Here is a 15,158-nt window from a genome sequence, read left to right as displayed (position 1 = left end):
GGACGAGGAGGCCCAGCCCAACACGCACACACAGTCGCACCACGGGGTGGGTTTCCCCTTGCGCCAGCTTCCTCTCCTCCTCCTCCCCGCGCCGCCGCCGCCGCTCCGGTCCATCCGCCAGCCATCCAGGTACGTCTCCCCTCTGCTCCGCCCCGCCCCGCTCGTCTCCTCGCCCCCCTCCTCCCGCGGGCGCGCTGCCGGTCGCGTGCCAGATGCGTGCTCCGCCCTTCATCTAGCCCTCGTGATGATCGATACAGTTGCTTGATATTGCACTACATAGCTGATGCTGATTCGTGATTCTCATTGCGTGCCACCATGCACTGGCTAGCACCGCGCAAGAGGGAATGTGGGGAGTAGATCGCCGCTCGTGATTGCGTAACAGGGTTTGGATTTCATAGCCTCCGCCGTGGGGCGGGGCGACCAAAGGATTCAGCCGTGCTCTTCACAGCGTGCAAGCAATCAGCCGTGCAAGGAATGCTCTGGCTTTCTGATGGTGATGATAAGAGTTTGGAATTTCTCTTATGAATTTCGCTGCAAATCTGAGTGGTCTGGGCAATAATCAAATTCAGTACTAGCTTGTGTTCTGGTTTGGATTCAAACCTAAGCTGCTTGATCTTTTGCTCCGTATCAGATGGAATAACATGACCATGATGTTTCTTTTTAATCGGTAAAGCTAGGTGTTCGTCACCTGTGGTCTTAAGATCGATAGAAATGTATGTCGCTACTTTCTGTTGATTCTTTGTCGTTGGTTTGTTCGTTCATCATTTAGGACTTGATGTATGGACGCTTATCTACTTGCTGCTTAGTTCGTTCATCCTTTAGGGCCTTGATTTATGGAAGCTTTTCTACTTGCTGCTAATACATGCCTTAAGAGTCACCGCCGGGAGGAATCTTCCGGGCGGATCACTTCTTTTCACCGAGGGGGTGGATCCAAGCGATCGCTTAGGGACATTGACCTTAAAAGGAACACTTGTTCTGTTGGCATTGTGGAAAGGATTGAATATGACCCTAACCGTTCTTCTCGGATCGCTCTTCTCCGATGGATCGAAGGGGTGCCTCAGAAGGACGCAGCATACAAGGCCGAGCGCGCGCCTGTCATATACATCATAGCCAGCCATCAAATGGAACCGGGCAGCATGGTGGTGAACAGCGACTCCTCCAAACCTTCCATGACTGGCTCCTTGATGCGCCCTGCCCACAACGCTGATTCCTTCCTTCGGTTCCAAGAGCTGTTCCGCAAAGCCAGCCAAGAAGGCGAAGAGGGCAGTGATGATCAAGCAAAGGATGCGGCGGTTCCTACAGCGGCACCGCTCATGCCTGCCGATCTACTGGACCTCAACTCCAAGGTGGGAAACTGCATGCCGTTGTCCGACATCCGCATGGGAACATGGGTGCACAGCATTGAGCTGCGTCATGGCCAGGGGGCGAAGCTCGTCCGGGCCGCCGGAGCCTACGCCAAGGTGGTCAAGGAGTCGGCCATGCAGTGCCTTGTGCGGCTGCCGTCGGGCGGGCGTCGAGAAGCTGATCGACTCCCGGTGCCGGGCCACCATCGGCATCGTCTCCAACCCCACCCATGGCGCCCGGAAGCTGAGGAAGGCAGGGCATAGCCGGTGGCTGGGCAGGCGCCCGGTCGTCCGTGGTGTCGCCATGAACCCGGTGGACCATCCCCATGGAGGAGGCGAGGGGCGCACCAAGGGCGGCAGGCCGTCGGTGTCGCCCTGGGGGAAGCCCACCAAGGCTGGGTATCGGACCGTGCCAAAGAAGCCAAAGGCTCAGCTGTCCCGGGATTGATTGATGATCTTCATGGACGCGGCTTGTTGCTCCAAGGGAAAGGTACCGGATCTTGATGTGGCTATGGATCGATCACAATGGACTGTGACTCAATTTATTTTTTGCTCGCGAACAGTTCCCGCTGCAGCACTTTGACTTTATTATGATGTATTATTAATAATAACAGGTGATGTTTGGACCTGCCTTCGCCCAGTTTACTGCATTCCTTCCTGGCATTTCCCCATTGATTTGTCTATTTAGGTGTGTTTCTTGTGATTGATAATTTGCTCTGTCTGGTTAAGCAAACTGGGAGGGAACAAAATGATGATGTGCATATATTTAGTTCCAGTTTCTATGGCTGCTATTCCATCATCAAAAAGCATGCATGTGACGAGCTGCATATATATAGTTTATTCAGTTTATCTGAATTAGCTGATTCAGATCAGTGTAACTTCTGTTTGTGTAAATCCATCATTATGTTGAAAGTTAGCATGATTGATTGATTTGCCATTCATACTGGATACTACAGTGCCTCTGGACTGAATGAATCCTGGTGGTATTCAGTCAGTCAGTATATTACCTTGCAGCAACGCGTGTCCAGTCCAGTTTTGCAGAATTATGGCAGAGTTTAACTTGGCTGCTTGCTTTTTTTTGCCTGGAGGGCGCAAAATTTACATGATTTGTATGGCTGCTGCTGCTGCTGCTATTTGCTTTCTAGTTTCTGTAGCTGCTGGTCCGTCTTCAGAAACATGCATGTGTTGAGCTGATTCGGATCTTGTGTGCCTTTGTTAGTGTGAATCCATCATGTTGAAAGTTGGCATGATTAGTTTGCCACTTATATGTCCTAGTAGATACATTGACTCTGGAATGAATCCTGGTGGTATTTAGTTAGTATATACACCTTTGCAGCAGTGCGTGTCCAGTCCAGCTTTTTTTTTTTATCAAAACCAACTTTATTCCTCAAATAATAGCCATGTCGTTTACAATTTTTGGAAGAATAAAGTCGGGCGTATCAGAATCCCAGAACTCAGAAGAGTTCAAACTAAAAGAATGTCTAGCTAAACAATCAGCTACGTGGTTGGCCTCTCTGCTACAATGAACATAACTGACGCTAGTAAAATCCATCGCCAACTGAGTGCACCCAGATATGATTGATACATCAGGACCAAGATATGTTTCAGGATTGTTTAGTGCTTCCACCGCAGCCATGCTATCAGACTCGATGACAACTTTTGTGCATCCAATGTTTGCTGCCAGAACAAGTCCATGCTGGATGGCCTTCAACTCAGTTGAAAGAACACTTGACACATGAGGAAGTACCCAGGTTGCTGCAGCTACGAAATCTCCATGAAAATCGCGCGCCACTGCACCGTTCGCTCCTGTTAGATTTTCAGAGTGAAAGGAGGCGTCAACATTCACTTTTATCGTCCCTTCGGATGGCTTCTTCCATGTATGATCTACCCTACGGGTAGGCTGATTTGGTGTATAAGCTCGAATGAAGTTTGTAGCCAGCACTACCTTTGCAGCAGTGCGTGTCCAGTCCAGCTTTCCAGTGCTAACTGACGAGATGATGTGTTAGGAGGGTTCCGGTCTGGTCTTTCTTTCTGTTCTTTTTTACTTTGTTTCTTTTACACGTTTTCCCTTCTATATTTATTTCCCCATTTTCCTTCTTTCCTTTTCTTTATTTATTAATTCATAAGTTATTTTCCAAAAAATGGCATTTAAAATTCGTAAACCTTCTTTAATTTCAATTTTTTTTTCTGATTTTCAATATTCACGAGTTATTTTAAAATTTCGAAAACATCTTAAAGATAAATGAACTGTTTGTTTAAATTCATAATTTTCTAAAAAAATTGTAAACATTTTTTAAATTCCAGAACATCTTCCGAAATTTATGAACATTTCTCCAAATTCTTAAAGATTTTTTTCTTTAAATTCACAATTTTTTCAAAAACTATAGATCATTTTTAAAATTTCAAAATATTTTCAAGGTTTTGGAACTTTTTTGAAAATTCATCCACCAATTTTAAACCACAGATATTTTCGTGAAGTATGTATGCATTTTTAAATCTAAACACATTATTTAAAATTAGTGAACCTTTTCGTGTAGGTGCACATATATTTTTAATAGTCTCAATTTTTTTACAAATTCACAAATTTTAAAATTACATGAACATATTTTAATTCTGTTAATAAATAAAAAAGGAAAACATCAAAAGAAAACGAAAAATTAAATGGAAGAAGAAAAGAAGGAAAAAGAAAAGGTTAGATAAATAGGTGCCACAGTGCGACAGGAAACATAACGTCAAGTGAGTGATATGTAGGCTTTGTGCTCTGGGCCCATGCATCGCCATCGGTCAACTCTGAGCCATTAAATTTAAGTTTTAGTTTGGATAATATGTCTTGTGTTTTTTTATTGAAATTGGTTTCGACTCTCTGAGCTGGATAAGTGGGCACCATGGGATTAGCCCACGTAGTCCACATCTTTGGGTGTTCATCTATGGGTGTTCACGAAAGCAAATTAAGTGGGCTTTTAAGTGGGCACCATGGACGGCCCGTGTCCACCCGTAGGCTGACCTACCGATCACCCCTCCCGAGGGTCACCTCCCTTTGCACTACCGGATCCGCCTTCCCACTAGCCATATGGCTTTTTTTCTCTCATGGTGAACCCATACAACTTGGCTTTATTATTTTATATATTCAAAAAGGAGGTTAAACACCTGTCCTCTTCAAATAAAAAAAACCAGGCCTCTGCATCATAGGATGTACACAATCATCTTTACGTTCACTCGATAGAAAAAAAAATCCTGTATTCAAACGTTAAACTTGTTGTATGGTAATTTGTTGCATGTCCAGTGTGTAGGCGGACTCGACGAGGCGGAGGGAGGTGGCCGGTCGGGGTGGGGTGGAGGTTCTGTGGGGAAGCAGACAATGTATCATCATGGAGAGAGGGTATTGTGGGAGGAGGAAAGAGAGGGAGAGGGGTGCAAGAGGGTCCAATGGACGCGGCCTGTCTGCTTCCAAAATTAAGGCAAAAAATTCCATCTAAACCTATCAACATGGATCTATTTCCTAACATCTTGACGGGGAAGAACACAACGATGAATATGGTTCGCAATTTGGATGCATGGTTCGAGACATTTCATTTCCAAAAATTGAATCCCCTATGATGGAGACAAGTGGCGCACATGGCTCATTCCATTTATTATCACGAGAAGCGTTTGGGGGTAAGCATCCCTTTTTTTTTTGAGTGAGAGAAGGCACCCTCAAAGTGCTTTGAAGAAATTTTCCTTTAATTTTAGCAGTGGGCCAAAACAAGAGGAGGAAGAAGTCGGCGGGGTGCCACCGAAGCCCACCACAGCAGTCGAGGCCCAGCCCAGCAAACCAACCAAGACCGACCGATTTTCCCCTTCCCTGCTCCTCCATTCCTTTCCTTCTCCTCCTGCCCTGCCCTGCCGCCGTCGCCGTCGCCGTCAGCCGTCGCCCCCCGCCGCCGCCTTCACGCTCCGATTCGTCTGCCCACCAGTCAGGTACGCCCTCTCCTCTCCACCCCGATTCACCCCTTCTTCCATCAGTACGACGATTAGCCCAACGCAGAACCAGGGCGCTTGCCCCTGGAGTGGATTCTTCAGCACCCCCAGTCCCGATCCCGACCCCGTGTACGGCGAAGGCTCTCCGGACGCCAGGTTTTGGGTCACCCATAGAAAGCCCTCTGCCCGTCTGCCGTCGCCGAGCTCCACGGTCGGCCGCTGGGAGATGTTCCAAGGGGGAGGGAAAATTTCAGCCGATACATGATTTATTCCTGGTCTTATGATCCAACCGCAACCATAGCAGTAGATGGTTAATTCGTGTAGCTTGCACTCCGCAGCAGGGAAGGGGGAAGTGAATTGTTGAACTGAGCCCACCGCCTGAAATCGCGTATCTATCAGGTTTCGATTTTGTAGCGTTGACGGTGGGGTCGGGGGACTGCTCAAGGCCAAAGCTCGGCAGATGTGAATAATGAATCCATGAGATTTTAGCCCAAGAATCTGGTCCTGTTCTGCACAGAGTGCAGACTAGCAGCCATGGAAGATTTCCCTGTAGTACTATTATGACTATATATACACACGAAATCTTCTAACCTCTGGATAGTAGAGTACTACTTAATTTCAGTATGTTCACTTTCAAAATTCAGTATGTTCACTTTCAAAATTCGAGTAAACACTGCCACTTAAATAGGCCGTGTTGTGATGCACAGACAGTATTTGGTTCAGATCGGGAGGCTACTCGCCAGTAACCCCTATTTTCCTTCCATAGCAGCAGGGAAGGGGGAAGTAAATTGAGCTGAGCCCACCACCTGAAATCACGCATCTACCAGGTTTCAGTTTCGCAGGGTAGGGTGGGGTGGGGGGACTGAGTATATCCATGAGATTTCAGCCCAAGGATCTGCTCCTGTTCTGCACAGAGTACAGACGCTAAACAGCCATGGAAGAAATCCATGTAGTACTATTATGACTACACATATACACCAAATCTTGTACACCTTAATTTCAGTACGTCGGCTGTATCAGAATTCCAGTAAGCACTGCCAAGATAAATAAATTGCGCTGTGTGTCTTTGAAACACTTGTGCAGAGCGATTTATATAGGCCCAAATTTTTTTTTTTGGAGTTAAGCAGGGCCTTGCGTTTGTTTCCTAAAAGAATTACACAAGATATCTCACACATGTCTGTAGATAATAGTTTTCCAACAGCGTCTTCATGTTTCCAATGGTTTTAGTTTGAATGGACCTCCCTCTGTCTCTGTTTCTGGGATCAGTGCACCATTGTCTCCGACAAGTTCCAGCACCAGGTAGACAGGCCTTGTGAGACATAGACGATTGCTCAGGCCCGATGTTCTAGTGCTTCCTAGAGTGCTTTGTATGGCTGAACGAAGCGTCAGTAGGTCGTGCTGTGATGTACAGACAGTATTTGGTTCAGATAGGGAGGCTACTTGCCATTAACCCCTATGTTTCTTGTTGGTGTGACAGTAATTGTCAGTTGTCGCAAAGCTGCTGAATGCCAGGCTGTATAAGCACCAGAGGGGAGTCAGATTGTAGTATGACACAAATCTCTACATCTTCAAACTGCCCCCGCAATGCCTAGTTTGAAAGTGTACAGACTGTATTTTGAAGTGGTGCCTACATGTAGTAACATACTTTCACATCCGTGCCCCGCGTTGAATTTGATACCGGCATGGAACCAGTCACTTGTCTCTCGAGTTGCCAGAGGACCATTTTTCATGTTCCGCACCTTGGATTGGTAACTACATGGTAACATTTTCCACATTTTTGTCCTTCAGCAGCAGCAGCAGCAACTTAGTCGTCGTTGTCGTCGATGGCAGGGTTTGGCAGCCTGGCGCCCAAGACGAAGAACGTGGTGGTGGCGGGCGGGCTGACGGGGTTCGTCTTCGGGGTGTACTACTACACCATGTGGGCGGTAGGCAGCACCGACGAGCTGCAGGTCACCATCGACAAGTTTGAGGACCTGAAGAAGAAGGAGGCAGCCGCCTCCGCCGCTGCCGCAAGCGCCTCAACCCCGGGATCCTCATAAACAAATGCGCCCTTAACTTTGAAACTAGCTGCTGCCTCTGAACCTGCCCAGGACCATGGGTTTGGTTTGTATTGATAATAATAATGGGTGCTTTTAGAGGAAATACCCAATGGTTCCTGGGTACATATGTACCCTATATGGGGATTTATTTTTAATAGTTAAACAAAAAGTCAAAATAGTTAAGAAACTATTTTTAGAATAAAGTTGACTTACTTACGCACTAGTATACATAATTTTCACAAAAAAGAAAAAGATGTTGACTTCACAGAAAATTTATTTGCTATTATAGGTCACTATTCACGCTATTTTGACCAGAAATTTGTCTTTTTTGAAAAGAAGTCAAAAGGATATTTTTTTTGTGGATTTTATTTTTCACGAGTACAATAGAAGGTCAAGTTTATTTCAAAAATATTTTCAGGAATTTTTGACTTTTTGTTGAATTACTAATTTTTTCCCATATAGGGTGCATATGTCCCCATAGACCAAAAGTTCCCCTCTGTGCTTTTAGTTAGATGCAGCATTTTCATTCATGGCATGGATGGCGTTTGGAGTTGATGATGCTTTTTGTTTGTGAATGGTAGCCGCGGTTTATGATATGATGATACAGGCTCCGCTTCAAAATATAAGGCGTAATGTTTCTGCCCCTCAGAAATAAATCAGGCTTTTCGATGTTTGACCTTTATTAGTTTTGCAATGGAGAGAGCAGTGCCTTTTGTAGGCAGGGTCCTCTGGTCTGTTGTCGCTGCGTCGTAACTTTTCTCTCAGTTGTGAGAGGACCATTTTTTGTGTTTCGCACCTTGGATTGGTAACTACATGTAACATTTTCCACATTTTTGTCCTGCAGCAGCAGCAACCTAGTCGTCTTCGTCGTCGTCCATGGCAGGGTTTGGCAGCCTGGCGCCCAAGACGAAGAACGTGGTGGCGGCGGGCGGGCTGACTGGGTTCGTCTTTGGGGTGTACTACTACACCATGTGGGCAGTGGGCAGCACCGACGAGCTGCAGGTCACCATCGACAAGTTTGAGGACCTGAAGAAGGAGGCGGCCGCCTCCACCGCCGCAAGCGCCTCCACCCCGGGATCCTCCTAAACAGGCGCGCCCTTAACTTTGAAACTAGCTACTACTGCCTCTGAACCTGCCCAGGACCATGGGTTTGGTTTGTATTGATAATAATGGGTGCTTTTAGTTAGATGCAGCATTTTCATTCATGGCATGGATGGCGTTTGGAGTTGATGATGCTTTTTGTTTGTGAATGGTAGCCGCGGTTTATGATATGATGATACAGGCTCCGCTTCGAAATATAAGGCGTAATGTTTCTGCCCCTCAGAAATAAATCAGGCTTTTCGATGTTTGACCTTTATTAGTTTTGCAATGGAGAGAGTAGTACCTTTTGTAGGCAGGGTCCTCTGGTTTGTGTCGCTGTGTTGAAATATGTTGCCCGCCCCCCTTTCTCTATCAGTTCGGTCTTTTGGATAGATGATGGTTGAATCGGTCGGAACATGAATGAACTCACTGTAACACACTGCATCCGTTCCTTTCTTGATCTCCCAAGAATAAGGGGCGTGCGTGTGTCGGTACACTGGACGCGGGCTGTTCATTTGTATTTGTTGGGAATCCTTGCCTTGTTCCCCAAGAAGGTCCGGTTATCAACGGAATTTGGTTAATTCAATCCAAAGCCGATTTTTTTTTGAAAGTAATCCAAAGCCGATTTGCCAAACGGCCACCCACCTGAATAGTTGTCCAAAAAAAAAGTTTAGGGCACACGAATAGTTGTCAAAAAAGAAAAGAGTTAAGGGCATAATAATTTACCGCTTTGCCCGTCGGATCACGCGCGTCCGTCCATCTAAAACCCAACGGCCAGGGAAAATCCAGGGCGGATGGCCCTCCCGATCGAGCGTGTTTCCGGAAAAAGGAAGGAAGGAGTCTCGTGTGATTGAATGAAAGAAACTAAATCCAACGAGATTCTGCTTCCGTTTATTCGTTCGTCGGTTTTAACCGCCGCCAGACGATACAGACACGTACTACGTACGGCGAGAGAATAATAATAAACCAGCAGGGAGCGGAATCGCCCACCGCCGGCCGTACGTGCGCGCCCGATCTCGCCGTCGCCGTCGAGGGCCACGTGCTAGCTCCGGTGCTCGCTCGTTCGGCCGTGCTGCCCGGCTTGGATTTTCGGCGCCATGGCGCTCGGCAACATCGCCGTCGTGCTCGGCTCCGGTGAGTTCCCGTGCTCATCACCCCTCAGCTTCGGTCCACATCTATCTGCCATGCATCTACGGTTCTCTCGTCGCCGCCGGCGACTGCCGCGTCCTTCTGAATCTATCTGATGTGCTGCTGATGCTGGGGTTTAGCTTACATCTAGCTTCCTGCCTAGGGTTTAGCTTACCTACCCGCTGGGTGGGTACATACGGATCAACGGATCACTTTGGTTCCTACTCTAGTTTACTTTGATGGCTACAAATAATCCAATCCAATCCAACTGCTCTCTCACAACCCATCCCTGTATCTATAATTCTGTCTTCTTACTTGCTTCAAGCAAAGCTTTTGCAGCCTCCCCCCCTTGATTGAGAATTGCAGCCTCTGTTCTTTAACAATCTGCAATTAGCCTTTATTTCTTTCTTTCTTCTCGGTCTCTTGGCAGGATATCTCAGCACTATTCTTACAGGAGGCGACGCCAAGAAAGTCCCCATCATCGGGGACACGCTTGCCCATGTAATTACCTACTTTCATCACCTACCTTGCCTCGGTGCCTTTATTCTCGATCAGTCGGGTTGATTCGATTGTACACACGCCGCGTGACAATTTTGTAACTTTGTTTGTCTCCTCCTCTAGTTTGTGAAGAACACCGGCAAGCATGACAGCAACGATCAGTTGGCGTCACAGGTTTGTTTGTTGTGGATGTTTGTTTTACGTGTCGGCCAGATTGGTTTGACAGACTTTAGATCTAAAATGGCGTTGCTTGACTCTGCTAAACATTTTCAGCTCAACAGTATCAAGGAGGAGGTACAGCGAGTCGTACGCCGCAGAGACGAGAATGTTACGGTTATCTCCGACACATCAGGTCAGTGCTCGCCTGTTTTCTTGTCTCGGTTCTCAACCAAATTGATTATGCAAATGTGTCTTATGTTGGATTTGATCTATCGTTTTTTCATCATGCCCTTTAGACGTCGTACATGGTTATATGATTTTGGCCCTCTAGCTAGTTTGTACAATTCTTATCTGAATATGTGAATTCCTATAGCTGGTAAGTATTTAATATGTGAATTATTATTATATCTTAGTTACCTTCTTCTTTTGTAGGGTCTGGTTCCTATACCATAACAGCAATTGTCGTTGCTGGGCTTATCGGCTACACATACATCAGGTGGAAGGTAAACTCTCATTGTTTTAGGCGATCCAAGACTACACAACACTGAGGCTGTAATACTATCCTAGATTATTTCCTTCTAGTTGCAGGTCATTCTGCTTTTGAAGTCATCCAGAATTGCTAATTATCACCATGCTAGCATATATCTAAAATTCGCGCGATAATTTACAGGGTTGGAAGATTTCTGACATGATGTGGGTGACGAAGCGCGGTCTAGCTGATGCCTGTGATGTCGTTGGAAAACAGTTAGATGGTGTTTCAAATACAGTACAGGCAAGGTCCTTTTTTTTACTGATATTGCACATCGACTGTTGTGCCGAACCATGCTATACATCCATCTTGACCTTTTTATCTTACATGAAGAAGAACATATACGTCCATTTCAGGTTACTAAGAAACATCTTTCCGGGAGGATCGACCGGGTCGATGCTAATCTAGACGAAACACAAGAAATTATCGAAGGGACAAGGGATGAGGTTGGAACATTCCTGCTGCATAAATATTTCCTTTTCTGGTACTTTTGGATGGCGAAACGAAACAACGATACCTCTACAGAACCATACATGACATTTTCACCTCATACGGCTCCTCGGTCAATTCCTTTGAAGGAACCCTAAGGCCAACTAAGTCACGTTTTCGTGTTCTAATTGAACACTTTCCATTTAATCATAATTGAAAACTTTCCATTTATCATATGATTAAGAAGATTGTTCTTTTACCAAGAAAATGCAGATCAAATCATGTCTTATAATAAGAAGAAATCTTTCTTGGTATCAATCCCCTTGCCCCTCATTCTTTTAGAATCATAAGGATCGTTTTCGAGTTTCCATTTATTCATTAGGAATCTGGGCTCGTCTATCTTCGACTTAATTTTTTTTGGCTATATTCTTTATTTATTTCATTTTGGTTTTGCACTAAATTTATTTACTGTCTTGTAGGTTGCAGTGATCCATGTGGATCTGAGCGCCTTTCAGAAGGAGCTCCAAGAAGTCAGCCGTACGGTTGAAATATGGGTACGTGCCTTGTACTGAAACATGTAAAACTTGCTTACTCTGGAGCTACATATCACTCACGGGTGCACTTATTTATCTTGCAGGGGTCAAGGCTGTCTGGTATCGAGGACACCCAGGTAAGTACATGTCCATTATTCGCCCTTCCCCTTCTGTTTTTCCTTTACATGTTCCTGATATTATCTAGTTTCAAACCTGTATCAGGATCGTACTGTGCGTGCAACTGAAGCCTTGGTTGGGTTCAGCCAACAATTAGAACATAGTGGCCAGAATCCCAATATTCGTCAGGCAAGTCGTCGGCCTAGCTTATGCAATTCCTTAGTGGCATGTTGCTTACATGATTCGCTACTGGTTCTGCATCAACTGCCATACTTCTAGATTCTTAGTCTGAAGAGACGTTTTCAATTTTCAGGTTTCATCGTTCCTTCCAGCTCTAGGATCCTCATCAGAGCAAAAGATCAAAATTGTAAATAAGACTAACCTTTGTTTTCGTATTAAAAGTTTTTAAGGTGAAAAAAAGGCTCTGCCTTTCCAGCTCTTGCCACCGGGAATCTAATTTATGCATTTCTTGCTGCATGTTACTTTCCTGCAGTTGCCGCAGTCTCCTCTTGTATCTCTTCAAACGGTCGCATCAGTAGCTGAGCCTAGCGAGGACGAAAGCCAGGTTTGGTTTCAGTTTCCGAACATTGCAAACAATGACCCCCTTATATCGATGCGCTCTGTTTATACAAATCAAGTTTGTTTTGCTGCCTTGGATGATGATTTTTGATTGGCTCTCTTTGCATTCCAGGAGAACCACAAGGTGTTGCCCTCCAGCGATGGAAGCATGAGGTGGAAGCTACCTGGACTTGGACTTAGCTTTCTAAGGAGTTCATCTGATGTATAGATGATATTACTGGCATGAGCTGTAGAACTCCACGGATTTTCTTTTGGAAATGCTCATCTGTATTTCCAGCGAGATAACATTTGTAGCGACAACTTGGATTTCACTTATAGTTATGTGTGGCCTTGTGTAAATAGGTATACTCGCAATAGTTGTCTTGATTATACATTTACACCATATGGTAGAAGATGTAATCTTTTTATGCCAAGGGAGAATGATAAACTCATGTCGTTCCATTTACAGATGTAATCAATAGTTAACTTCCAAGTTTGGATTTGGTGTCATTCTTGTTAGTGACTTCTTTTACTGAGAGGATTTGTACATTTTGTTAATAATCGTTCAGGAACTTTACACCATGAAAGCATCCTTTTCATTTCGATTGAGTTGCTGGTCAGAGATTCTGCAGTGTACTGATTGTTAAACACATAGTTTGGCGCATATTGCACCATTGTAACGTGATAGATTACTTGGAGATATTCTGGTAGTTTGTTTAGCCTAGATAGTTATCTTTAACCGTGGCTATCTCTATCTCTCTCTTTCTTCCTCTCCAAGATGTATTCTATCTACTATGTATGCGCTACAGGGATCTGCGCCCCTGCCTTTAAACACGAACCACGTCCCCTCGCACCGAGGCAAGACGTTTACCGCAATCTTCACATGGTAATCAGAGCCTCCCTCTTCCACAACATCTAGCATCCATCCAACCCTAGCTCTAGCCATGTCGTCTTCCGCCGTTGCTCCTGTACCCACCATCCATGGCGAGGTAACAGAGAAGCTCACCAGGACGAACTACGTCCTATGGCGCGCCCAGATCACGCCCCAGCTCATCGGTGCTGGCTTCTTTGGCTACGTCGACAGATCCATCAAGGAACCAGAGAAGTTCCTCGTCACCAAGGACAAAGATGGCAAGGAGGAAGCTGTCCCGAACCCTCTACATCAAGTCTGGGTGAGGGAAGAACAGCAGGTACTTGGCCATCTGTTGATCAATCTTTCGTCTTGTCCAGGTGACCTCGATCCGCAAGGCGCATGAGCTCTGGACTGCTGTGGCGAGCATGTTCTCGTCCCAGTCCCGATCTCGCATCAACAACATCAGAATCGCCCTCTCCAACGCGCAGAAGGGCACGCAAGCGGTGGGCACCTACTTCGCTCACATCCGCTCCCTCGCCGACGAGTTGGCGGCCGCCGGCAAGCCACTGGATGACGATGAGGTCATCTCCTACATCCTGGCGGGGCTGGATATGGAGTACCAGCTGCTGGTGTCGGCACTCGTCGCCCGCAAGGAACCGGTCACGATCGATGATCTGTTCGCTCAAGTAAGCAACTTTGATCATCGCATTGCGCTGTTCCATGGTGCCGGCAACAACGCCGGGTTCAAGAGCTCCGCCAACGCCGCTGTTCGTGGTGGTCGTGGTGGCTCGCGCGGCTATCGTGGCCCTCCACGCAACAAGGGAAAGAGCAAAAGCAGCGGCGGCAGCGACAACTCCCAGCAACAACGCCTCTCGTGGGCGGCCCTTCTACACCAACAACAAGGGCCGTCACAGCAACTCCAGGAACCGCCCCGACGCTGTCAAGTGTCAAATCTGCAGCAAGATCGGTCACTCAGCAAAGGATTGCTGGTACCGGTTTGAGGAGGATGAAGGAGAATCCTCGCAAGATGAGAAGGTTGCTGGCGCTGCAGAAGCCTCATACGGGGTTGATACAAACTGGCATGTTGATAGTGGCGCTACAAATCACATCACCGGTGAACTTGAAAAGGTGACTATGCGGGAGAAGTACCGCGGCCAAGATCAGATACACACAGCAGGTGGATCAGGTATGAGGATTAAACATGTTGGTCATTCAGTTTTTCAAACCCCTCACCGAAAGATTCATCTAAGAAAAAATCTTCATGTCCCTAGTGCATCTAAAAATCTTCTCTCCGTTCATCGTATTGCCATTGACAATCACGTCTTTCTCGAGTTTCACGCTTTTTTCTTTTTGATCAAGGATCAGGCAACGAGGAAGGTGCTCTACCGAGGTAGATGTCTTCGCGGGCTTTACCCATTGATTCCGGAGTTTAGAAGAGCAAATAAGCAAGCTTATGGTGTCACCAAAATCTCCTCGACACGGTGGCACGATAGACTAGGGCATGCATCTTTTTGTTTAGTTGAACGATTTCTTAGGAAGAATAAGCTCCCATATGTTGGAGAGCGTGATGTCGAAACAATTTGTGATTCTTATCAAAAGGCTAAAAGCCATCAATTACCTTATCCAATTTCCACGAGTATTTCTACCAAACCATTGCAAGTTATCTTTTCTAATGTTTGGGGTCCTGCTCCAAGTTCTGTTGGTAGGCATACTTACTATGTTAGCTTCATTGATGACTATAGCAAGTATTCTTGGATCTACTTACTTAACAAAAGATCCGAGGTTTTTCAAGTTTTTCACAACTTCCAAGCTCTCGTTGAACGAAAGTTTAATAGCAAGATTGTTGATGTTCAATCTGATTGGGGAGGGGAGTACGAAAAATTGAACTCGTTTTTCCAAACTCTTGTCATCTCTCACCAAGTATCTTGTCCTCAT

At 46.0% G+C, this 15,158-nt stretch overlaps 3 protein-coding genes and 1 pseudogene across 5 annotated transcripts; all 4 read left to right on the top strand.

The window, feature by feature from the left end:
* LOC125542873 (large ribosomal subunit protein uL2m-like) lies at positions 1 to 1,971 on the top strand (annotated as a pseudogene). The gene is made up of 2 exons (XR_015616476.1): positions 1 to 129; positions 1,051 to 1,971. The product of XR_015616476.1 is annotated as a large ribosomal subunit protein uL2m-like (transcript).
* A 3,194-nt stretch (positions 1,972 to 5,165) lies between these two features.
* Positions 5,166 to 8,696, top strand: LOC147988347 (uncharacterized). The gene is made up of 2 exons (XM_087543912.1): positions 5,166 to 5,300; positions 8,184 to 8,696. Exon 2 carries the CDS (start codon positions 8,216 to 8,218, stop codon positions 8,423 to 8,425), a length of 210 nt encoding a protein of 69 aa, XP_087400038.1. The 5' UTR covers positions 5,166 to 5,300; positions 8,184 to 8,215; the 3' UTR covers positions 8,426 to 8,696.
* LOC147988348 (uncharacterized) lies at positions 5,167 to 7,555 on the top strand. 2 transcript variants are annotated; one of them, XM_087543907.1, is made up of 2 exons: positions 5,167 to 5,300; positions 7,092 to 7,555. In XM_087543907.1, the coding sequence occupies exon 2, from the start codon at positions 7,124 to 7,126 to the stop codon at positions 7,337 to 7,339; it is 216 nt and encodes a 71-aa protein (XP_087400033.1). In that variant the 5' UTR covers positions 5,167 to 5,300; positions 7,092 to 7,123; the 3' UTR covers positions 7,340 to 7,555. The 2 variants fall into 2 exon arrangements, with proteins under 2 accessions (XP_087400033.1, XP_087400035.1); XM_087543909.1 differs by having other exon boundaries at positions 5,200 to 5,300; positions 7,095 to 7,555.
* A 139-nt stretch (positions 8,697 to 8,835) lies between the features above and the next one.
* LOC147988346 (uncharacterized) lies at positions 8,836 to 12,803 on the top strand. Its single transcript, XM_087543915.1, has 13 exons — positions 8,836 to 9,553; positions 9,978 to 10,048; positions 10,169 to 10,219; positions 10,319 to 10,397; positions 10,637 to 10,707; positions 10,875 to 10,976; positions 11,090 to 11,179; positions 11,642 to 11,716; positions 11,800 to 11,832; positions 11,918 to 12,001; positions 12,126 to 12,179; positions 12,306 to 12,377; positions 12,504 to 12,803. The coding sequence occupies exons 1-13, from the start codon at positions 9,517 to 9,519 to the stop codon at positions 12,597 to 12,599; spliced, it is 915 nt and encodes a 304-aa protein (XP_087400041.1). The 5' UTR covers positions 8,836 to 9,516; the 3' UTR covers positions 12,600 to 12,803.
* The last annotated feature ends 2,355 nt before the right edge of the window (positions 12,804 to 15,158 follow it).

This window comes from Triticum urartu, chromosome 1A (assembly GCF_056163025.1).
Source record: "Triticum urartu cultivar PI428250 chromosome 1A, HENAU_Tu73, whole genome shotgun sequence".
Classification (NCBI taxonomy): Eukaryota; Viridiplantae; Streptophyta; class Magnoliopsida; order Poales; family Poaceae; genus Triticum; species Triticum urartu.
This window is presented reverse-complemented; position numbering and strand designations above follow the sequence as displayed.

Coding starts and splice junctions, on each gene's coding strand:
- LOC147988347 (XM_087543912.1), top strand. CDS start 8,216: ATGGCAGGGTTTGGCAGCCTGGCGCCCAAGACGAAGAACGTGGTGGCG.
- LOC147988346 (XM_087543915.1), top strand. CDS start 9,517: ATGGCGCTCGGCAACATCGCCGTCGTGCTCGGCTCCG. Junction 11,180..11,641: donor TCGAAGGGACAAGGGATGAG/GTTGGAACATTC, acceptor ACTGTCTTGTAG/GTTGCAGTGATCCATGTGGA. Junction 11,833..11,917: donor CTGGTATCGAGGACACCCAG/GTAAGTACATGT, acceptor AACCTGTATCAG/GATCGTACTGTGCGTGCAAC.
- LOC147988348 (XM_087543907.1), top strand. CDS start 7,124: ATGGCAGGGTTTGGCAGCCTGGCGCCCAAGACGAAGAACGTGGTGGTG.